At 40.9% G+C, this 25,584-nt stretch overlaps 1 protein-coding gene across 2 annotated transcripts; it reads right to left on the reverse strand.

The window, feature by feature from the left end:
* Positions 1-379: 379 nt before the first annotated feature.
* kcng2 (potassium voltage-gated channel, subfamily G, member 2) lies at positions 380-25,407 on the reverse strand. Of its 2 annotated transcripts, none has more exons than XM_010740981.3 (3): positions 24,842-25,407; positions 16,405-17,303; positions 380-2,959 (listed from the first exon to the last, which is right to left on the reverse strand). In XM_010740981.3, the coding sequence occupies exons 2-3, from the start codon at positions 17,191-17,193 to the stop codon at positions 2,132-2,134; spliced, it is 1,617 nt and encodes a 538-aa protein (XP_010739283.1). In that variant the 5' UTR covers positions 17,194-17,303; positions 24,842-25,407; the 3' UTR covers positions 380-2,131. The 2 variants fall into 2 exon arrangements, with proteins under 2 accessions (XP_010739283.1, XP_019115324.1); XM_019259779.2 differs by lacking the exon at positions 24,842-25,407 and adding an exon at positions 23,872-23,936.
* Between the last annotated feature and the right edge of the window lie 177 nt (positions 25,408-25,584).

Below are 25,584 nucleotides of genomic sequence, written 5' to 3' on the forward strand. Positions count from 1 at the left end.
CTTTACGCCCAAAATAGTCAAAGGGAATGCATTTACCCATGTTCGTGTTCACCTTCAACACATTCTAGTCTGGAGACACTGTTGTCTGTTCATGCTAATGGAACGTCAACAGTTAGCTATCTATTATGTCTAGGAATGCAGCAACAGGTCTCTTCGACCCTGGCCACCACAGTGTTGAGATATGGTGGCACCTAGTCAAAGACAAACAATTAATACTGCCGAGGACCACAAGGCTCACACGTGACCTCAAGTAACCTAAGGATAGAAAATTCCATAACAATACCAAAGCAACAGGAGAGTGAATATTGGATTTCGTTAATAGTTTTGTCAAAAGGACTCCAGAGAAACTCCAATGCTAATGTTGCTATGTGTCTGCTCCATATGTAGAATAGGCAACTGTCAGCTAATATGCTAACGTTAACACGTCACCCCCGAGACAAGAATCAGATGCCTCCTGTCTACAGCTTTCTAAATAATCTCTCACTGACTTCACACGTGGCACTGGAAACATACGCTGAAGACATTTTAGTCTATAATGAACTGCTCAAGATCTCGGCCATACGTTGAATTCACTTCCAGGTCCAACTCGCAGTGCTAATAGTGTGTCATCATTTATCAAATTCACAGTGCATTGAGCCAACACCAACACTACTGGAAACAAAATTCATTTATTATTTAGAACGGATGTGGGGGGAAAAAAACATGAACCAGGCCACAGACGGACCAATTTAGGATGTTCTAAGTGCAGAAGTATAGCACGCACTCTCTTGCAAATTTCATTGTCCTTGTGTATAATGAATTGTAAAAATCAAAGCTCTCCACGTGGGATTGTGTTCATTATAATCTTTATTACATTTTTCAAAAGAGGCTGTTCCTCAGGCTATGGATTCATGTCGCAAAGTTTCTATTCGAATGATGCCGAATTGCACCACACGTTCCTCATCAAAGCTGTACTCTCATTCCTTAAAACCTAAATATTGCAGATATAATAGTTTAAATCATTCTGTGTAATATGTTCATGCTTTTTAATGATTCTGTTAATCTAGTGACTGTGATTCAGAGTTGACCAAACTTTACACACATTAGATATTTAAAAATATCCAAACCTAATTTGCACTCTCAAGCACTTGTGCCGCTTTGGTAGGCTCCGACTTGACAACAGTTTGGGGAAATAGGTTTTTTAAATGTGTCACTTCAAAGTACAAGGCACTCAAGTCAAAAAAGAAAATGAAGTGCTGTATTCGCAGTTATATGAGGAAATCCTGTGTGACTGTAAAATGAATTAACTTTTGGCATTTGGGATCTGTTGCTTTTTCAAAGCCCTGAAGCTGTTGCCTTTTTGAACAGACATCAAACTGTAATTATACCTCGCTGTAAGAATTACTTGGTCCACAGGTCACTGGTCCCAATGTGTGACAGATTGGCATATTTCCCAAAATGCTAATTATTCTTTTTAAAACATCAGCATGTGCAGTGGACGAAGCTGTCTAACGGAGACACGTGAATGTAGGACTAATCCTCTTGTCCTTTGCCACTGAGCAACACTGATTGTACAGCCCTTTGACAGACTAAAGTAGCCTTGTGTTGTTATGTTGGAGATTAATTAGCTCTGCTTCATTGTGTATATGTGTGAGCCTCAGGTACAATAAGTTATTTGATTTGGTCAAATACAATACAGAGTGAATGGAGATGATATCAGCAAACAGCTTTATTTCAGATAATGCTCTTAAATGCAGTTGCATGAGGAACATTAATTATTAGTCTGAGGTCTGAATAACAATGTTTTGGTATTAGATTTCCCTTTTTGCACAGACTCATCTCAAGTCTGAATCGCAGTCAGTGTCTCAGTCACTTTTTTAAATGTTATTTGACTTCAGTTCTTCAATTATAAATATTGTACTGTTACCCATCTTTTAAAGTCAAATTTAAGGGAAAAACTGCTCTCAGAAACTTTAGAAACTCAGATACACTCTGGTGCACAAGCACTTCACACGATCAAAGCAGAGACATCGAGCCCCAGAGAAGAAAATCTCCTCCCAGCTCACAATCCCACAGCTTGTCAACTCTGAAGTCTCAGTGATGGGTGTCAGAGCCTTCTCGGCTGCCACTTGAATGCATACGGACAGAGCAGCTAAGTTTTCATGGACGCTCTTAGCTCAACAGCCCTCTGAGCAGCCATGGACTTCCTTCGCTGTATGGTTGACGCTGCGGCCTCTGTGATGCCGTGGTAGCTGTCCATCTCCTGAGAGTCTTCGCTGTTCTGAGACTTGGTGCTGTCCTGCAAGTCCAGCTTCTGCCTCAACGCCCGGCTCTGTTCCTCCTTCAGCTCCAAGTAGGAGCGAGAGAAGGTGTGAAAGATGGACGTGACAGGGAAGGCCATGAGGAGGATGCCGCTCAGGATGCTGCTGAGCGCCACCACCTGGCCGGGAATGCTTCTGGGCACCATGTCTCCGTAGCCGACCGTGGTCATGGAGATCACGGCCCACCAGTAGCTACCAGGGATGCTAGTGAACTCCTGCTTGGCACCCATCTCGCTCTCAGCTAGGAACACCAGTGGGGAGAAAAGAGCCATGGCCACGCAGAGGAACAGCAGCAACAGGCCGAACTCACGCGTACACCTCTTCACTGTGAGACCAAGTGTCTGCAGGCCTAAGGAATGGCGGGCCAACCTCATCACATAAAAGATCCGTAGGGCTCGCAGGACTCGGAGAACTAACCCCACCTTCTCCAGGTAGTTGTTCCCTGAGCCTGCAGGTTTCCCTCCCACTGACAGAGAGTCCACAATGAGGGTGATGTAGTAGGGAAGGATGGCCACCACGTCAATGACGTTCAGAGGCGTGCGCAGGAACATACACTTGCTCTGGGTCTGAATGAAGCGTAGCAGGAACTCCAGGGAGAACCAGGCAACACACACCGTCTCCAGCACAAAGATGTTATAGCACCTCTGGGAGCACTCACCCTGCGGATAAAATAAAGACATAAAGACAGACATTTAGGGTTGCGTTACATTATGCACCAGCAATAATACCCTTCAGTGCGAGAGATATGTGAACCCCAAAGGTGCTTCAGATAAGGGTGACAAGAAGACGCAGCATGAAGTCAGTAATTAAAAATCTATTTCAAATCCTGCTGTTTGATTTGTGACAGGAGAGCTTGATGCGTTTGATCTCAAAACAAAAAGGTGACTGTTCGCTCGCAGAACAAAACACAGCAGAGACGTTGCTGAAAGATTCATGAAGTGTAAAACGAAGGCTTTGATTATCTCATCTCGTAAACCTCACTGACTCATCACACCTGAGTGATCAAGAGGTGTACATGTGCAGACGATGTTACATAAGAAAGATACTGTGGATTCTGCAGCTGAAATATTCTCGACTTTAATAGTAATCTATTTTTTGAAGACTGCTGAAATACCGCTCATAAATATTTGAAATCGTAATTCTAAGAGATTAGTTGGTCATTAAGTCGCCCTTGGAGGAAAACTTTGAAAATGATTTTCATTTTTTCTTCAATTGCTTAAATGTTAATGAACAAAACAGATTATTTTCTTGTAGAATTTGATAATGTATGGAGATGATCAAGCAACAAAGAAAAGTTTCTTAAGACACTTTTAAATCTTTTCGAGATTTCTGACAATGTTGTAGTCAAGACCACCTTATCCGAGACCAGAGTGTATCGAGAACGAGACAAGACCAAGACTTTGAAGGGTTGAGACCAAGTCGAGACTAAGACCAGACAGTATATAGCCTACTTTGGTAGCTAATATGTAGCTATAGTCTTCCAAATCGCTTTGGTTGAGGCACAGTCCCAATAGTCTCAGTAAACCTCACAGAATGACTACTGTTCTATTTTGGGTGCTGTTCATCAGTTGTGGTCTTGAGCAGTCTTGAAATAAAATCCAGAGTCCTCTTTGTCCGAGACTAAGGCAAGAAGTAAAAATAAAGTGGATTTCGAGACTGAGACCATCCAAGTAGGCTGATTTTTTAACCTACTTCTACATTTCTAAAAAACATCTTTGCAGACTTAGTCCTGTTGTGTCTCAAACTCAGACTTTTGTGGTTGTGTGGAGACATATGATGACATTAGTGAGCCATTAGAGTAACAACAATATACACCGGTTGTAAAATTTATCTTGAACGTCCACAAGTGTTTATATATTAGCAAACCACTTCCCTCAGCATTTGCTCAGTCAACAGCACTGCTCCATTGAGACGTCATTCCAACTGACCGCCCTTACAGAAAAAAAAAAAAAAAAGCCCTCCTCTCAGATTGAGCCTCATGCATTTTTCAGAGTACACACTTCATTTTGCATGTAGCATGGGTTTTGCCCTTGAGATATCCGACTTACTAAGCCTATTAAGGACCATGTAAATCACTTATCGGCTGCAGTCTTTCATGCAGCGGCAGCAGCAGTAATAAACTGCTAAAGTCAAGGCTGACCAAGAAAATGAGAGCGCAGGAGAAAATAGAGAGTAAAGTCGTCATCATGATCAAAAGTGCTATAGATCCGTCAGTTGATTGATGTGCTTTATTCTTCAGTAGCACCATTACTCAACTTTACGTCTTTTCACTGACAGGAAAAGCAGTCAGGATTTGCCCCTGTGACAGATGAAGGTAGCTGTTTCGAGCATATTCCATAGTCTTTACTCAGTGTAAAGTCTCTAAAATACTTATAGTTTAAAATTCGGTTTTGTCAAAGGCTTTGAGAAAAATGACAATTTCGCTTCTGTGCAAGTGCTGTGCTGTGTATTTATGGTTTTCATACATTGTCGTCAGATAAAATACAGAATTTATTTAAAAATATTCACACTGTGGTGACACCAGCTTTACAGCTAACCATCAGCCCTCATTTTTAGCTGTGACGTAGAGGAACATTGATTTCATGGTGCATGGTGAGACTTGAAGTTTTGTCTGCAGCAGCTGCAGGGGAGAGGTGTGGGGATGACCCAGGGGAGCAGCACCAGTTGAGGTGATTAGAATACCTGTAACCATTTGGTTAATCACTGTCCTTTAAAACAGTAGCATGCTGGACCTGGATGGAGAGGTGGAACAAATGGCAGCAACTATGAAACAGACGTCGGGCAGCGAGTAGAGAGTAGTGAACAAAGAGAAACTCGGTTTGTGTTGGTTCCTTTGCTGAAGTACCCACGGGGGGAAGACGACTTGCCACAAGTTTATTGTTAAGATAGCTTTCCATCTTTTAAATCAGACAAAATCTCTTTCTCTTTTGGGTTTCTTGTTTTATTTTGTAGTGCGCCAGTACCTTTTACTTCCTGCCTTTGCTGTGTTTCTGGCCTGGTTTAATTATCTGTTCCACCCTCGTGAGTTTTCATCTGTGTCTTGTCGCCATGCCGTCACTTGACAGCTCCTTGGTTTTATTGTCAGCTTGTTGTCCTTCAATGTGTCAAGCCTTTAGCCCTGTTTTGTCCTTGTGCGTTGGTATCCTTGCTATTCTGGACCTTGCCTTTTCTTTTGTATTGTTTGACCCTGGCGTGTCTCACCACCTGTGTTAATAAATAATTTTGGACTGCACTAACTCCTCTGTCTCGTCTATATTTGGGCCTTTCCTGAAGTTACCTTGCTTGCACAAATGTGACATGCAGATTTTTGCAAGCAGTGTGAATGGATGGATGGCAATGTCTGTGGGCCAACTATGCGAGGAATTGCCATGACATATTGTACAGACATTCATGATCAATGATCCCTTGGACATCAGCTGGTCAAAAGTGGTTAAAAAGTAAAATCCTTTATAAACATCATAACATTATTGTGCAAGTGAGGTGCCACTGTAGCAGTGGAGGCTTGTTTAAATCCACCTACCACCCTTAAATTATATCTACAGTATACAGACTTGAATTGGAGTACAAACAAAGCAGGAGGACATATGGAGTCTTATTTTCTATTAGTCAGTGTCACATCAGAAAGTTTCCATTGGCTGAAGTCCACAGTTAAATTGAAAATAAACAATAAGGAGTAAGTTATCTCCCTAAGCCCAGCTCCACAGGTCTCTGACCAGCTGTCAACAAACCGTCATACTCTTATTTTGAAATGTGAAATAATAAAGTAACTGTGAGGTTAAGAGCACAGATTGTCAACCTGGGTTTGGATGGACTTTAAGCCAAATTGGATGTGAAATATAAAAACAAAAACACTTTTTGTTCATATTCTTTTTTTGCAGAATGCCAAAAACATTTGGATAGATTTAAGAGGCAACAGTGCTTTGCTGAATATTGTCTTATTCAATAAAACAGCTTCTCTGTCCAGTCTGGGGTAAAGTATATCTGCTACAGTCTAGCTCTCAGTATCATATTTTCTTCCTCTAACCGATTATACGCCTGATGTCTGGGTTATCATAAACCTTTTTGGAATCTGCAAAAGCATCTTTCTTTTTTGCCAGTTTAGCTCAATTGTAGGGATATTACAGCTCTGCTGCCGCACTTAAGTGATTCAGATCTGAGCTGAAATCCACCCTCTAACCACATGCTGCCATTTCACATCCAAAGTAATAAGAGTCGGAAGCCAAAACAAATAAACGTGCTACTGTCCAAATCCTTAAGGAGCACACTCATTTTCACATGCTAACCAGTATGTTTCACACTTCCTCCATCATTTTGCTCTCGTGCATCAACAGGGGAGTCTGCTGGTAACACATTTGCAACTGACACCATCCCTTTTTCCTTGAATTTGACCAGCGTATTTGGATTGTTGTCTGTCACAGGCTTTCTGGCTCAGTGCATTTGTTCCACTCCCTCCCTGCCTGCCTGTTCACCCGTCCTCCACGCTGAAAAGCCTCTGATGTATGCACAGAGGATCAAATTAAAAGCACACAATTATACGTCTCAGCGATCAGGGGACTCTGACCCCGGTCACAGCTGAAGACAAGCATGTAAACCAAACAATCCAAGAAGCGACAGCCTCACCTCTGATACCCACAGATAGGTTGGAGTGGGTGTGATTCACAAACAGGCGGACTTGAAGTGGCTGTGTCTTCGGCACACCCATGCTTTTAATGGGTTTATTTACTGCTCTCATTTGTTCACCTCGCTGGGCTCTGCTGTGTGTACTGAGTGTTTGTTCTGCCTGCCAGATTGAGTTTCAACACATTTCCCTCTCTTCCAGAAACCATCTTAAAATGCTTCTCCATAGAGCGAGAATCTTATTACAGAACAATTTAGGATTCCCATCCATAGGAACAAAGTTTGGGTTGTGAATTTATTGTCTAAATGTGCAAAACAAAAGAAAAAGTCACACTTAGACGTTCTCACACATTAAGCAATCAGCTGCAAGGCAAGTTGTGTTCAGTCATAAATATTTAAAAAGAGTTACACAGAGGATGAAAAGAGCTCTGTTACCAACAGCCGGAGCTGAAGATGAAGTAAATACATACAAAAATGAAAAGGCTTGTTTTTACGTGCCGTTCTTTCTGCTTCTTACACGGGTTACACAACGACATTAACTCAACTATTCATGGATCAGTAGCTCTGATGCTCCAAAGATAATACCAGGGTACAAGCATTAATGCCAACATGACAAATGAGAACTTGCAGCAGTTCAACAAATTATGAAGACAAAATCGTTAGGTTGCTTACTGTTAGAGACTTTTTTTTGTTTTTTACATTTAGGCAGTTTTAGACAATGTAATTTTTGTTAAATGCGTAAAATCAATGTAGATTTTCCAACCATGTTGGCACTTTTGATCCATTTGAACCATGCGATTTGCCTCATTCTTGTTTTCATTTCTGCCCCCTGAGGCTGAAGGGTACTTTTACCATCAGGCAAGAAGGCAACAGTGAGTCCGTGGTTTGGACTTACTGACTCAAAAACAACACTGAACCAGCCACACAAACATGAGAGTTATGCTTAAACAGAAGCTCTACGTTAAGCAAACCTTCGTGGACCGTGACGACGTTGCACATGAATGAGAGGCCAACAGCAGTGCTGTATTCAGAGCTGAATGAAATATTTGGGGCTGACGAAAAGTAATTTTAGCACGGAGAAACTGCTTGGCTACGGCTACCTACTGCTATATATAGTAGAGCTGCTAGTCCAGCTTCACATTATACTGCACACACTATAGATGTGAGAGACATTGGCTTAAAATATGCTCATGGCAGCATATCAATAAGAAAAAACGTCAAAACACTGATGTTTAGCAGGTAAGATTTGGTGATTAGCAGAGTTATCACGTCATCCTTTGGGGACCATGACTTCCTGTATATAATTTCATTGCAATCCATCCAATATTTAAAATCCAGTGACGGTGTTCCCTGTCAGAAGGTTACTATTAATGTAGCATCTTCATGACGTGCAAGGCGATAATTGTGCACAGCTAAAAAAGAAACTGTATTGGTAATGAACACAGTTCCTGTCATTTGTAGACTGGTTTCAGTTAAGTGAATTGGTAACCCAACACAGCCCATAGAGGAAATGTATTTGTCTGTCTATTTTTAGCCCCGTAAAAGACTGACGACCTGTCCGTGGCGTACCCTGCCACTTACATCGTGAATGCTGGGATAGGCTGCCGTCCACCACAGTTAACGATGTACTCAATAACCATTAGCCTAGTGCTTATTTAAACTGTTACGTTTCACCGTCAGCACAGGGCCTAATGCCTGTCTGCTGTATATCCAAACACTGTCAGTCAATTGTATATTTCTATCCTCATTTTAATTCTTCTTCTTCTTTCATTCAATTTGAAATCGGTGACATTGAATGTTGGATTTCGAGATGATTGGAAGTAACTAGGATGTCTGGGCAAATGTGAAGGACGGGGTGGAACAGAGAAACCTGCCTCAGGGAGGAAGCAGATGAAAGCTTCCTCTATTAATGTTCTAACGAATATGACCAATGTACCCAATAGTGTAGTGTGTGCTGTGTGTCCAATCATTTCTGAAAACGACCAAATGATATCAGTCATTCCTCCACTCCGTCCCTACAAACCAGGCTGTCTTAGCTTACAGTTTAGTGAATTTCCTCACTGCTTCTGTGTGTTTGTGTGTGTGATTAAGACGCAGAGTGTTGATTAGCAGGCAAAATGTTCTGCTCCGGTTCAATAATCACGAATACTTTGTCTAGAACTTTTTAAATAAACAACATCCAAGAGGTCTAATCCACCTCCGTCATGGAAATTGATCAAATTCTTTAATCCTTTGGTAGATTTATTTATTTTTCAATAGCCTGAAAACACTGCTATAACTCACACACGCGGGGCATTGGCCTCCACCCAAGCAGTTTTGTTGCTTGTCAATATGTATTTATTATAGTCGGCTCTTTGGGGAGGTCTATAGAACTTTACGGCCGATGCTTTCTGCTCTTTGCTGGGCAAAACTATTTTTTTTTACTAGTTTTTATTCCTTTCAACCTGCAATCTCTACAGCAGCTTTCAGGATACATACATGCTGTTCACTGTCAAAGCCACTCACGCACCTTAGTGCATGCATGTTACCTCTGACTAGTGCTCTGCTCTGCTGGGTATTTGCACTGTACACCATCTGTACACCTGATAATGGCAGAGCTAAATAGCTGACTATTCACTTCATCCTACAACAATAGGAGCACTGTGTCTTTACACTATATGCCCATACACGGTTATTTATATTGGGCACTCCGCTGCTGTGGGAACCCAAATTGCCCATGGGGATCGTTACAGTTTCATCTGATCGAGCCTAATCTAAATTAGAATCAATATTGAAGCCCTGTAAAGTGTATGCTCTCACTCTTTCTCTCTCTGCCCCCCTATGTAATCCATCACTATAACTGATAGAAGTCAACAGTTAGTAAAAGTCATCCAGTTAGCATCTAGTTTTTGCTGAAGTTTATTTTGATTTAGTAAGAACTCATTTGTTCCAAACTGCTGTTTCAACACAAACCCATTACAGGCAGGAGTTGATTTGCATTAACATTTATGAGCGAGGCTGATGCAGCTCAATTGGGCTGGAAATGATTGCCTTAAAAAAATATACATTTTGAGTGATATTCTACTTAAGCAGAACATTCGAACACAACTTGAAAAGCTCAATCTTCGGGGACTCCAAATTCTCTCCACGTTCTGATTAGATTTTAGCACAAGCCTACCCTCATGTCCCCGGAGAATCTTCGGTCAGTATCCGTCATTAAATCCAGCACAGCAAAGTGCTTCCTTTGCGGTCACGCTGGAAGAAATATTTTTAAAATATTGGGTAGTACTGGCAGTGAGACGACTCTGGTTGCAAATGTTTACTAATGCAAATGCTTCTATGGTAACAGGAGACGAATTTCCTAATACTTTAAGTCAATGGTGTTTCCTCTTCATGTGTCGAGAGGCTGTTCAGTCGGATGTATTTGCAACTCCACAGGGAGGAGTAATTAGAGCGAGCCCAGCTGAAGCATTTTTTCTGCAAGCAGTAAACAGGGTTGGAGAAATACATTATTTAATCACTTTTACACTAGGTTTGTTGGTTCTCAATTAATTCTAAAACTGCTAAAGCATATGGTGGAGAGTTAGATATCTGTGGTGGTGAAAGTTTGAAGCTAAAAAGCTTTTGGCTTTAGTGTTTGTTGAAGGCATGTCATAATGGGATTTAGATATAAATGTAATCAGAGAGGACAGACAACCTCAGATGAACCTGTTGCAACCTATACCGTGACGTTTTGGTGCCTCCAAGTTGTGAAACTTCTATAATCTTAAGCCTGGTCTTTGTTTCCTTGCTCCTGAAGAGAGACTGAAGACTCTCAAAGGACAGCTACAGCCCGCAACATTCAGCCTAATGTAAGCTGGTGATTCAATATATAGATGTCCGGATAAGCAATGTCTGGCCACTTTGTTGGGTCATTAATCATTCTTGACAGAGAAATACTGAAGAAGCATTGACAGCTGATGCTGAGATTCAGGCAAGGTTGCAAAAATAAATATAAGACATGAATAAAACAAATAGAAAAGGAATCCAAGCACATGTCAACTCGACATCTATAGATCATCTTCTGTTTTCTATCCTTGAAAAAGAGATGATATTTTGTGCTAGTCTGGTCTCGTACACAGTCTCTTGATTTAAGCAAATATTGATATTGTTCAGTGGAGGTTCAAATCACAAAAACAAATTCCCCCTCAGTAGCTCTCCAGATAGTTCAATACAGTAGCATAATATAATTTTAGGGGGATTTTATGGTTTTGTTTTTAGAATCCACTTGAAAACTTAAACGTATGAATAAATCAAAAAGTTGTGGCAAGTGCATGGTACTGTGCGGTTGTGCCTATCTGAATTGACGTTATCCACTCCTTCGCTTTTTGTAAAGTCGAAGTCACGTATCGCATTTTGAAACTGACAGTAGAATAGTGCTGAAGTTCTGGCATAACACAGGACATTATTCCAATGTCAGATTTACAGTTTGTACTTCAAAAGAAATCATTCCTCAACTCAGCAGAAATTATTCACCGAACCCTGGATGAGAAACACAAATCATCACCGTCGTGACGGATTGCACATTTCTCTGAGCATGAACAGCCGTATATGCCTAACTCACAGTCAGGAGGAAAAGAGTGATGCGTACCTCCTATTTTCAGCACAGACCAAGGCAATTCTCTATATTTTCCTACAGCATTTGCACACATTTCTCTTTCGCCTGTCCATACCCGCTGAGCTATGGCTCCCTGCTCCCCTGTGATGATGTATGACCGGGATTGGGGTCTACTTTAAAGTGACTGGGATTTACATGAGAATGGAGTGTATAAGGCTCTAAGGCATGAGCAGAGTCACTGAAAGGTTAGATCCACAGTCGGGGCTCTCACAGGAGATAAATGGGACAAGAAAACAGATTTCAAAGATGCGTATGTGAACAGAGTGAGGGAAGAAATCGACAAAACACTTGAGATGTTTAATCCCCTATTCATCCAGAGTGGAAGAGGGACCATGAAATGTGAAATGCAATATAGCTTCTTCTTTTTTGTTTGTGTGTGTAGGGAGAGAGAGAGAAGGGGGGTATAGAAAGGTCTCCCAGCTACTGAATGCTTCTCTAAGAGCCACATTAGATTAGAGAGTCAGGCTAAGTGCTTTCCATTTCAGGCAGCTGCTTAAAAACTTCTGGTTTCTGTCCGAACATGCTCCGGCTCAAGTGACCCATCACATAAAGATGTCTGCTTCCTGAGTTTTAAGTTGCATTGTCCTCATGCGTAGCAGTACAATTTAATTTAGGCCGGAATCCACATCTGACACATCTAACATGACTTCATTTACTGGCAAATAAAATTGTTGAGAAAATGCTCTGAGCGTCTTACATGTGTATGTGATGGACCTACAGAAAAACATCACTCGGCTCTGCTATTCTTGAACTGTTTTAGCATCTTTCAGCTCACTGTTTTGGTGAACTCTTACCACCTTATTGTTTTCACCTATACCAGGCAGCTGTTTTCAGCCAAAAAAAACCCTAAAAACCAAGTTTACTACCAGCCCAGAACAAAGATAGCCACAGTTAGCTACTAACTGGTGAACATATCATAGGATTTAGCAGCTAAATCACCTGGATATTTCCCCCAAAAATTGACGAGGACCAAAACAGAGAGGTAGAGTGACTTGCATTCATCTTGAGTTCAAAAATTCTACACCAAACAGTGAAGATTAGACTAAGATAGGATGTGCAACTAGCTGGTGAACATAGTGGATTTAGTAGTAAAAGAGACACATATTTTTATCTAGTACAATATAACAAAAACTGAGTGAATATTGGACTTGCATTCGCTAAACGACGTAAGTAAGTGCTAATGATTCATTGCTGGATGTGTAAACAAGCACTTTCTTTGGGGTGGACATAATGTAAACAATCATAGAGTTCATACACATAGCGGTAACTCACTGGCTAAACCTGTTGTAAGTGTGTAAATACAATTAAAAGAATATAATGTAACTTATTAGCCACAGAATTACAGAGCAGAAACTCAATTCAGGATATGATGTGTGTTTTCATTTCCAGAACCTCACTATTACTGACTTCTGTTAGTCAAATCCAAAGGTTTATAATGGCATGTATCACTTAAAGACTGACAAGTTGAGGTGGATTTAGCGTTAACATCAGAATGTGTTGAATTTAAAGCACTACTGCATTTACACTGCAACACTGGAGCCATAATCTCAAAGTCTCAAAAACATCATACATAACAAATACACAATATATTACAATATTGAAATGGGTATCTGAGGAAATGATCATTTCATTACTTTCATTAGCATAGGGAGGATCTGTACAGATGTAAAAGACTGACTATCAAAACTAATGGATATTAGGAGGCTGTGTAATGGAGGAGGATGAGTAGGCGGACTCGACTGAGAGAGATGTGGTAATTAGCAAAGGCAATTTACCAACTTGAGTTGGATTCATCAAAGTGTTCAGCTACTGGAATGCTTGACATCAGCTTGAATGAGGACAATACAGGAAGCAAAACCCACTCATAGAGCAGATGCATACATTTTCAGAGCAAGGCCAAACTCTTCTCCTAACATGGTAATGAAGAGAGGAGACGCTCTGACACCCCGGTAGACACAATGATTGGTGAGAACATGTCAGCTGGGAATCACACCTTTAGGTTTCTTCTTGAACCATTATGAGAAAGTTTCCTTTCTGTGTTCGGTATCCATCCATGTGCACGCAGATTAATTACCAGCGAGCCAGAGGTTGTAAACAAAAGTGTACTCACAATATTTTCAGGACGGAGTAATGTGTCAGCTCATATTAACAGACTTTGGCACTTGGGGATGGCACTTTGTTTTTAATTTCACCGTCTCTAGCGTTTGTGGAGGTTAAGAAAACGCAAAGAAGTGTCAGACTGCGGTTTGCCTCCCTGCGTTGTGTAACGTTTTCCAAGACAGCCACCTCATTATACCCATAAACCCTTGCGTCTTCGAGGTTTGCCTCCCATTGCTGGCTTCAGGTTGGGTTCTTCTAATGAACTCCTCACTCAGGAGAGGAGACTCACTTCTGCAGGCATCTCTGGGTGGTTAATTGGTGCAACAATGACACTGTTTTCAGCTGTTTGAGTTGAGAAACATAGCCCTAATCACACCTGTTGCTCTTCTGATTCTGATAATTAAAACTGCAGATTCGTAGAGGCGTGTAATGACGGATGACAATTAGAGATAAGATTGGACTATGCTAAGTGGGTCCTCGTTCAGCTTTCACCCACTTTGTTTTTTTGATTGATTTTCCCTTTGAAGCTTACGCACTTCATGCAGACAACCCCCCTCCCATGCAGCCTACTGATGAAGACATATCTCTGACAGCGGGAGAAGCTGTGCTGGGCTCTTGTTTAATCATGCTATGGTCCGCTGATGTCATTCAAGAGGTGAATTAGTGCAATACAAAGACGCTCTGAAGTCAGATATCAGAGGCTTTCTGAAGTCTCTGAAGGCAAAGGCGGACATGAAAAGGCTGAGGAGGAAGACATCATCGGCTTTAATATGCTATTTTGCTCCACTTGTCAGACTGTGGCAACATGTGTAGTTAGTGGGAACAAAAGCCTGAGGTAGAAATATTTCTCTTCCTGCAAGATGAAAGCTAAACACGGCAACAAGTGGATGTGCTCCGCTCTCACTTTTCGGACCTAATTAGAGACCGGGGACCGTACGTTATGAGTATCATCATTTTATCTAGACATTCCTACCTAACAGGTTCCAGCTTTATCAGCTGCATTTTCTTTTCTTTTGACTTGATTTCCAAAATAATGTTTGCTATAATCATATTTGGATACTGTTATTAAAGGAATTGCTCAACATTTGGGAAATATTCTTTCTAAGAGTGACTGTCATGCCACCTCTAAACCTCACTAATTAACATAATGGGTCTCGCTTTATTGATTACACACACAAATAGAAATAACAACAGTTTCTGGTTTTATGGTGAGTATCATAGCGTAACAGTTCCTTGATAAACAACTGTTTATCCATTAGGCCAGTACTTGCTTGCAGCATCTACACCTACACTGTGGGTTACCATACACTGTTCCTGGTGGAGTGGAAACTTCATTTATCTCAAGAAACCTCAGGGAACCTCAAGGCATTTCTGTCAGTTGTTGCTAACTTGGCTAGATCTGGTGACTATTTGGATTCTTTTTGTGCCTTTTATTCAAGAAAACAGGGCCTGACAACAAATCCAGCAACCTTTTAGCCAGACGATACTGTAGCTACTTTGCGTACTGTATATACAAATCAACATATACATATTTTATAGTGCCTTTTAAAAAAAATGTAGAGACTAGCTACCATCCATTAAAAATAGTTGACTGGTCACTTCGCCAATTTAGTGTTTTTACATTAAATAAATTAAATTTGACATTTTAATTAGAGCATTAGAGTTGTTGCCAGGTATTTTACTTTTCATTTCACTTTCCAAGCCAAGTCTAGCTGCTCCACCTAGTTTCAAGTCTTTATGCTAGGCTAATCTAATTATACCCCAGTGAACATGCCTGTTCCTAAAATGTTGAACTCATCCTCAGGGGTGTTACATTTTCTCTTGTTTTCTTTGTATTATAACATCAAAGATGCATTCTGAAATGCTATGTACAGTCTACTTAGCAATTAAAATTAATCTTATATGAAGCATCAAAGTCTACATAACATAGATCAATGTATTTTCCATATTAGGCTCCCAGTTTGTTTACTGGTCAGCTCCAGATGAGGTTCGAGTAAACAAGCCTTTAACTGTAAAGATTAAGACTTTATGGCTACAATTTGCATAATCATCATGTTACATAACAATAATGAGCTTCTTTCATATTCATTTGAGCTTATTTCATATTCATTTTTGGAAGAAGGTCAAGTAAAACCAACTGCATGGGAAGAACATCTGTGGGATTTTGCAAATACAGAACTGTGTGAATATGTATTTTTTTTTATCTTTGCCTTGTGTATGCACTGTCAATTACCGCATGTATTTGGGAGAACATGGATCTCATGTTGCTGTGAAGGAATGTATGCTGCAAAAAAGCAGTGAGAGGCTCCACAATAATCTGGTATTCAAGTGAACGGAGGAGAAGCCTGGTTGTCCCTGAGCCTTTGCCTCTGTCTCTGTCACGATGATTTACAATAAAGGCCAGGAAGATATGTGGGCTGCTGCATCAACATAATCTGAATTCTACTGTAGCAGATGTGAAGCATTCACATCCCTACCTAAGGCTGTTTTTTTTCTTTCCTAAAATTGGTAATTTGATCCTGTCTTACCTTCCTTGCTCCGGAGTCGCTGTGTGAATAGTCATGGTTGGATGAATGATTTTGATACTGACTTGAATGAATGATTCCAATTCAGTAATTGTCAGGATTTAATTCAAGAAACTAAATCTGGGGACCAGATATGAGTTTCTGGGTAATATAACTTTAAATTGAATCTGTGAATAATACTTAAATAAAGTTATTACTGGTTGGTGAAAAGATAAATTGAACTCACCCTTTCCTCCTCTTCTCTGAGGTCTGGCATGGTGCTGACACACAGCGTCACAGCGGTAATGGCTACAAATATCACTGACAGACAGGCAAAGATCTTCCCTGGCAGCCCAGAGTGGGGGTTCTCCACCATGTCCCTCAGTCTTTGCATGCAGCCCCCCGTATGGGTCTCTTCCAGTGAACCCATTCCTGGAGGCTGCTGGCTCTCCTCGCAGGATTGCGGTGAGGTCAGCTCGGCATCCTCCTCCTCCAACCTCTGCTGCTCCTTGTACTCCTCCTGCCTGAGGCGCAGCTTCCTGAGGCAGCACCAGTCTAGGTTGTTCTCCTCCACGCCCCAGTACAGCAGCTCCTCTTGGAAGGAAAGGGCGCACATTTCCCTCAGGAGCCGCAGCTTCCCCGCTGCCAAGAAAGTGACGATTGTACGGAAAGCCGATGGACTTCGGTCGAAGAAATACTCATTGCGGCTGCCGTCATAGTCGTCGCATACGTCCATGATCTCAGCTTCGTTGCTGCAGCTGCGCAGCTTGCCCAGTCTTGTCAGGGGAAACTCCTCCAGCGTGGACCAGGGGATGCGGTACTTGATCCCCCCCACGTTAATAATGGCCGCCCCATCAGCCAGGCCAATCTCATCTCCATCTTGTTGGCGAGGCTGAGGCTGGAGGAGGAGCTGGGCTCGCTTGTAGAACAGGCCCTTCTTGGAGGTGACCTCCTGCGGGTTCTCCACAGGGTTGAAGTGGAAGGTGGTAAACTGGTGTTCGGTGCTGCCTGCCAGAAAGGCCACCTCCTGGTACATGACTGCCACTTTGCTGGGGGACCCTGTCCTGCACAATGCGATGGAAAGGGCTTCACAGGGTATTTAAGGTGACTGGGAGTTTGTCACCCATTCAGTAATACAGCATGTCTCTGTAGGACAAAAAAGACAAGTCAACAACTTTATGATTGGAGAGCTTCTATCTCTCTATTTCTAATCTATCAAACATTGCACACAAGTCAAGTCAATGAAAGGTCTAAAGGTCTAAAGTGCTTGTTAGATGGTCAAACAATGTCTAATAACCCCCATCTTTATGATGTCAGAATTGAGCCGCATCCAACAATTTTTGCAACTTTCAGAATCCGACATTCCTGCCTTAAAGATTATATTGCCTCACCCTCCTCTTGTAGTCCCTTTAATGACTGTCTAACAGTTAGAGCAGTTGTTACACAGCACTTAACATCTAGCCGTGTGGGTGGTGATTATGTCACCAAGCCTAGAACCAAATATTTTGGATAGATGTTTGGCTTAATGTTGCTGCTCCACTTTATAGCGTGTAATCATGCCTTTTTGACTCACCTTGCATTTGGATGTAATCAGACGACATTATGCACAAAGTAGCTTGTTTGGCCTGAAAGGTCCAGTGTGTCATTGTTGATTTATGGGCCTCTATTTACAGAATGTGGCAGAAAGTGAATATAAAATACATAAGTATGTTTTCATCAGTGTATAATCGCCTTAAAAAAAGAATTGTTTTGTTGTTGTTGTTTCCGTAGAATGAGCCTTTTATATCTACAGATGACACAGAGTCCACCATGTTGAACTGTTTCTACGGTACCCTAGAACAGATGAACTAAACACTGGCTCTAGTTGTGTTTTTTGCTTGTTTCAGAGCCACCGTAGTAAACATGACTGCACCACTGCATCCAACTAAACACTATACACTTGTTTAATGATTCATATTGTCGTGCTGTGAGTGGAAACCCAGACAAACCCACTAAGAACATGTTATCCTCAAACATGAAAACTGTATTAAAGTGAGACTCCACAGAGTCCTGACATTAAGGCTTTCTTGTTGGACTGAAAACACCGTTAAAGAATACCCACAAGTCAAAACAGTCAACTTCCCTCGGGTCTAATGTGTGTAATGCAAGTTCAAAGAAAAGCAACTTGATGTCAAGTTGTGGCCTGAACCCGGTGCAGAGAAATTAATAAAGCTGTTTTTCTATTTACTGCATCACAAGGCACTGGAACGATACAACTTAAAGCACCGCGTAACAAACTGTGGGGGATGTACAGAACAATGAGCCAGATATGAAAACGTGAAGTAAACATATGTTTGATGTTTAACATATTGTATGCAGTAATGTTTTGCTCATTTTTCATTTTATATGAACACAAAGCTTCTGTGAAGATGTATTATTCAAACCAGGCTTTCCTGCCAACATTAGTTTGACGTTTTCTGTGTGATTTATGTACTTTTGCTGTTAGCAGAGAGAATATTTCAGGCACAACAACAGCAGCTTAAGAAAATGTATAAAAGACACAAGGTGATGGTTTTAGGTTTGGGGTGCCTTGAGGAATGGCTAAGAGTGCTGCACGAATTTTAATGACGTTTCACCACATTGAAAATCAATCAACCATTTTTAATATACAATAATAATAATCCATGTATTTTATATAGCTCTTTAGAAGGTACTCAAATGCACTTTACATGGTAACAAATATAGAAAAATAAAGTGAGGTGCTGATCACTGTAAGTAGACGTAAGAGGAGAAAAAAAGTGTTGGCACCACATCTATTTTGCTTCATCCTTTTATAAGTCCTAAGTCCTCCTTCAAGTTCAATAATCATATTAAGACACAGCCTGTTATATAGACCACATCCTATTTCGACATCTAATGGTGATTAAATAATCACGTCCCACCATGCAGGTGAGAAGGAACAATCAAGAGACTTTCAGCGGATCAAAACTTTACAGTGTCTGCAGCAAATCAAATGACTTCAAACAAAATCACAAGAAACCCTATGTCTGATACCACATATAGAGATTTAGATGAGTACAATGTTTGTAGTACATTACAAAAACTACCATAATCTATACTTAGTTCATGAGGTGACAGCGTTGGTTCCCTCCAAGTTATCCCCTCTTAGAGGAAATTATACCTCCTCAGCGTCAATATCTTAGAGAGGAAACAGAGTTATTGAATTCAATAAAATGTGCTGCTGCTGGATAATTAATTCATTTTGCATCTAACAGTGCCTCTATGTTCACCAATACAGGCTTTCAGCGCTCCACTCCTCTTTCTAATTACGACTTACCACAAGGGCGTGTTACGTTTTGCAGACATAACATAACAAAACAGAGGGAAAAAAGCAGCAAATACCAAAATCACTGTATTAATATGCAGTTATGCCACCGCTAATGACATGACACCTCGCTCTTGCCAGTTGTCATGGTAACACAACACGCTTCTGAACCTGAGCCGAGCAACAAAACCAAAATCAGACTGAGCATTGCTTGGCTAATGGCTTAACGGGCAGGTTTTGGCTGCTTGTATAAAAACGGATATCCATCCCTGTCTGGTTTGCTGTGGTACTGAGCATTGCGAACATCATATACAACACACAAGAAAACTCCTGAGTCATTGACACTGACTGTGTTGTCTTTGCCAAAGCAGGCTCACATGTCCCATTAAAATGCCTCCAGTCTTTTTCGGTGAGGCATGTTGCATGTTGTTGGAGGTTGGTCAGCTCTGGGTGCCATGGCAAAAACAAATGTCCATTAAAGGGATGCTGTGGTCTAAAAAAGTTTGGAAACCACTACTCTAGAGGCTGAAGAAACCACACCTTTCCAAAAACGGTTAAAAGCTGCATGAAAAAAAACAATGATCAACCAACTAAACTACTTTTAGAAGTCTTTGACCTCATCAAGAAAGTGGCGTATGACCACCTGCTGTTTTTGCTATTCAGAGCAAAATCTAGGGTTGTCAAAGGTATTGATACTTTTTCGATACTACGTGTTTAAAGTGATACAATCTCAGTTAATTTAACTTTAGATAGTATCTAAAGTACCAATGTTAATAAAACTAAATACTACACTATTATGTAGATATGTAGTAGTCTTTTTTACAAACACAGACCAGGTAAAGCAACAGTGAACACACCTTGTTGGTGCCATTGTGTTTGGGTACCACATCGGTTGTGTCAGACAATACATACAAATATAGTATCATCTGTATGGATCTAAATGCTATTTGGATCCAATTACACGTTTCTGAAGCCATGCTGCCTTAACAAGCCCCGACATTTTTTGTTTTATTTAACATGATCATCTGGATACACAATCCATTGAATACAGGCTGCAAGTACAGCAACAGGCCAGTGATTCTTTAGTTACTAAGAATGACTGTACTGGACCTGAGGCAGTGGAGCCAATGTAAGGAGGCTGGGCACATCATCACAACAAATTAAGAGTGGGACCCTTCCAGCTATCCTCAGAGTTTGCTCTCCTTCTATTGTGAGGCCAATCATTTTGAAACAGGCCAGTCTCTCAGAGGGAGGGGGTCAGAGAGCAGCACCTCCACCGCGACTCAGCAAAGTGATTCTGACAAGAGCAGTTTATTGAGCATGACACTGCACCCAGCAGTGGCTTCACAGAGAGTTATTTCAAGTTATATAGGAGGCTTCACATAGGAGCATTGTGAAATAAGGCTTATAAGCTCATAATAAGGTTTAGTCATGGAAACCTTACATTTATGTTCAAATAAATGCAAGATGACACCATTTCCTGCAGGATAGTGGTGGAAATATGCTTATTGACTGTCTTGTTTGTGGGTAGTTTGATAATCTGATCTAAACTACAGTTCATAGATGGTTACTTTAGCTTAGCATAAAGATTGGAAGAAAGGGGTATAAAATAAATAAAATTTTAAAAACCTAACCAACACTTCTAAAGCGGATAAAATGGATTAAACAGTACAGTTGGCGAAACTGTATATTTTGTTTGTTTAATCCGGACAAAAAGCCAAGTGTAAAAACATAAAGTTGTATTTATTGGTCAACGTTAGAGCAATCCATTGGCAACTCATCAGCAACCCTTTGGCTATCGTCTGATAAAAGAATATCCCACTCCAAGAATTCCTCAGATTAGCAACTTGTTACACAGAAAGACAGATTTCTTCTCATCTCTAGCAGATATCTGAATATGAATGCAATACCTGTCGACAAGGGAGCAACATTTTGGCCCCACAAGTGTTCTGGTTTCCGTTTGTAGTCCGATTAGTATTGATTGTATTGTGGAGAGCAAAAGAGGTGGAACACATTGGCCAAAATCTAATCTTGGAACCCATCTGCTATCGTTTGATGACAATTTAGCTTTTCGTTAGCCTTCTTTAGAGGTGCTGGTAGGAGGTTTGTTTTAACCTTAGGAAAGAGCCGGCTCCGGTTTTTAAACTAAGCTAAGCTAAGCTACCATGCCCTGGCTGCAGCTTCATATTTACAGTGCAGAGTTTATCATAAATATTTATCAGAGCCGGTGATTTTAAGTAGTTTCTACTTAAAGGAGTGATCCAAATAGCCATGATAAATTGCCTCATGTGATGTCACTTGAGTCAGTTGGGGGAGCAACTACTAGCATAACATACCACAACTTAAGTTTTATGCCTTGAAGACAATTTAGCAAAAGAAGTGTACACTGAATTTTACTTATTTATACTTTATACTGTTTTTCTTAAGAGGAATGTACGAATGTATCTAGATTCAGGGTTTGGGAAAAATGTAGGCTACTGAAACTCCTCTCTAAAATTATCCTTTTTGAAATACCTGTGTGCCCACAGTTATGTATTCTTGGACTGTTTCTGTAGGAACACAGACCGAGAAAAGTAATATCAGTTGTTATTTGAAGGCTGTTTTATGTTTCTTCCACTGATTGAATTTGTCATTTGTTGTGAACGTTTTAAAATATTGATTTTAATTAAGGGGGTTCATTCGATTTGGAAAACAAAGTCAGTGACATTAAATATGTTTTGGTTTTTCATACCCTTTCACTAATCTGGTAAAATCTTCAGATCTACCCTCAGTCAGCTTGAGGGGTCCCAGGCAAAGACAAAAACAACTTCATAATGCATCAAACCAGGTCATTAATAAAGCAATAACATGTTATTTTGAGTGGAAAAGCTATTTTATTTCAAGTACTTTGCATCCCTTTCATCCTCATTAGATGGAGTGAGTACAGCATATGAGGTTGTTGGCTGTTGTAACCAGTACCTCTCAACCACTGTGTTGTTTGTGTATCTGGATCTATGACAAAAGAGTCAGTTAAAAACATCCCTTAGTCCCTGTTTTCCTCTTCACAAAGCTGGAGGTTAGAGATGGGGCACTGTTGAATTCTGCATTGTTCTTCTTCCACCAGTTGCTCATGCAAATATAATTTACATGCCTCTTTGCATAAATCTGCAGCACATGCATCAATGATACATCTGCCTCCTCACATCCACTCAATCTTCATCTTTTCTAAAAGACCTGAAGCACAACTCTATTTTCGGACACAGAGATCTTGAATGACACTGAATTATCACCTGACCTCATGCTGAATCTAAACGGATTTGTTCTCCTCGAGAATGACTTCATTTTTGTCAATGACAGTGTGTACTCAAAAATATGAGGACAATTAAGTTTCTCGTCTGCAGAAGCAGAGCACCAATCAGCGGAGAGAAAATGATTTTATAACCTAGAATGACGTAAAGCGTCTCTCTTGAACTGCAATAAGCATGGAGAGAGTACTTCTCACAATATAATCACAAACATAATAGTCATAGGGGCAGAGATGGAGGGAACATTTTAGACTCTGAGTCAGAGGAACTGATGAGTTTTGTTGGCCAGTCGGATTTCGCCTCACTAAAAGGATTTGAGTCTGGGGAAATGAGTTAAATCAAATGAGGCATGATGCAATAAACTGTTGTTTTACTCAGAGAAATGTGGCTAATTTCTCTTTTAAGTCAACACCTTCCATGCTTTATGTCTGACACTTTGTTTAAGTATAAAGCAGTGCAGTGCTCTAGAGGTCCCACTCCAGATTTTGTGTTTTAGATACAAAAATGATAAAACTGGACTGTTATTGTAGATAAACAGTGCAAGATTAAAGCTGGATCAATTTAGGGTTGGGCAAAGAAATTAGACTTTTTGTATGTTTTTTTAATTTTGTGATAGGGGACTTTTATCATCATGGTTACAGTAAAATGTGTTCGCGAAAATGACTGATGCTGAGGTTTTTCTTAGGAGCCGAGTCTCTGGATGCACTCAGCAGATTTCAAGTTTGTTTTTCTTGGAAAAATTAGCCCACTCACTTTTGCCTAAGCCCACCTAAAATACAATATCTGCCTTCTGCTAACACTGCTGGAGATCTCCCTGTGTCGCACTTTACATCAGCACTGCTTCTCAGAAGTTTTTCAGAAGTAGCATGACCGTCTCTAATTGAAAATGAAACCTGCGCTTTGACCGTCAGTCAGTTGATTCAAAGGTTTGGATCCAACAGCTTGTTAGACAGGGAGAAGGAGATAATGGGCTGAATAAATTGCAGGGAAAGGGAAAGGATCTATTTGATGGAGAGCCTGAAAGCAGAGAATAGCAGAGCATTGTTTGTGTGGAAGCACAGTTATTAGGACAGAGAGTTTAGAGATCACAGCGGAAAACAAAAAAGAAGAACGGACGCCTACTTACAAACACATGAAGAGCATGGCACATCTCCCCCTCTCGCTTCTGTTTTTCTCTGTTTTACCTCTTCATTATGTTCCATCACATAAACAAAAAAGTGGAGCAGCGGCTTCCTATCTTGAGTCTGCAGGTTCTCTGCCCACCAAACACTTTGCTCCTATTAGCTCACCTTCAGCCACAGAGAAGGAGGAGGAGGATGAGGAGGAGGAGGAGGAGGACTAATGTGTGAAATAAGATGTTGTAGTATTTGGTTTTACGAGGCAAACCTGATGCACAACATGATACAGAACAGGCTGGCACAATCTGTTCTCATTAGTTTGTTCCCCCTGCATGCTTTGATACGTGAATTCACTGCTCAGGAGAGACATGAGCATCCGTCTCCACACATCAACAGGTTAATGATCCCCGGCACAGGGAGGCAGTGACATGTATGGTCAATCCATACAAGAAAACAAGAAGAGGAAGGAGGGGAGGAGGGTCACCTCTGAAAAGCATGATAGCTAAAAGCTTCTCATCTACTTAAGGTGTAAGTCCTTTACTCAAATATTGACAAGCAGATCTGATTATCCTTGAACCATCTTCCAGAGAGGTACGGTATGTCTGATGAGCAGAGTGGGCAGTGCTTTCCCACAGATGTAATGAAATTTAAAGTAGAGCCATGTTGGGAGTCAAAGAAAGCAAAGGTGAGGGCAGCTTGTTTAGGATGCAAGGAGACATCCCTATATGAAAGGAATCAGCTTTAATGCTCCCAGTGGGAGTACTGGAGGAGATAACATTAAGCATCATAAGGACACTTCTGGAAGCACTCCAGGATCATTATAGGACTTTAATGAATAAAGAATACCAAGAGGACATTATGAAAACATTAATTGAGAATTATAGGAAAGAACAAGTTTGTCACATGCGATAGACTGTGCTTCAGTTCCTCAAAGCAACAAAAACATCCAGTAGTAGTTAGTACAGTTGTCAGACTTACCCAGTGTGTTGTTGAGCTCCTGTCCATCTGTTTCAGCTCGCTCGCAGGTTCGCACCGCTCAATATGCAGCATGCCTTTAAGTTTTCCACGCAGATGCTCTGGTACATTGTAGTACAATGAGTTTTTTTTTGCAGCGCTTACATGCGGTTTTCTTAAGGTTTGCAACATAAAGCGCGTTTAAACGTCGGCGGATTTAAGTCCCAAACGAATCATTTGGTCCATGAGAGACGCCAAAGAGGTAGACATGTTACTCCACATCAACAAAGACTCCGTTCAGACTCTTCCTCTCTTCTTTAAAGACGACGTGGCAGATGTTGCAGAGCATTGTGTGTGTGTGGCTCAGAGCAGGTGAAAAAGCTGTTTCCAGCTCACTGGTGGTCACACCGCTCCGGCTGTTCAGGTGCGTCCGAAGCTGCGCGCTCCGCGGTGCGCTGCGCTGCGCTCAGCCAAACTGCGTCTCTGGGAAAACCACGAACTGCTTCAGTACAGTTTCACAGCGTCAGGGGGAGTGTTTGTTATGTTATGTCTTCTGGCTGTTATGAGATAAGAATGGACTGTAATGATGTTTTTCTTACCATGTGAGTAATTTGGACTAAATTATCCTCATCATACTCCTCATTTGGCACCTAAATATTTCTGGGTTGTAAAAGTTTATCGGTGAAATCTGATTTAATTATCATCTTAGCTCAGCTGGATGTTCACATATGTAATTTTATTTAAATATAGACTCACACACATTCACT

Source organism: Larimichthys crocea, chromosome XIII, assembly GCF_000972845.2.
Source record: "Larimichthys crocea isolate SSNF chromosome XIII, L_crocea_2.0, whole genome shotgun sequence".
NCBI classification, from domain to species: Eukaryota; Metazoa; Chordata; class Actinopteri; family Sciaenidae; genus Larimichthys; species Larimichthys crocea.

What these genes read in the sequence shown, in the direction of transcription:
- kcng2 (XM_010740981.3), bottom strand. Translation starts at nt 17,193, where the DNA reads ATGTACCAGGAGGTGGCCTTTCTGGCAGGCAGCACCGAACACCAGTTT. An exon ending in TCAGAGAAGAGGAGGAAAGG is followed by an intron (nt 2,960 to 16,404) that starts GTGAGTTCAATT and finishes TTTTATCCGCAG; the next exon opens with GGTGAGTGCTCCCAGAGGTG.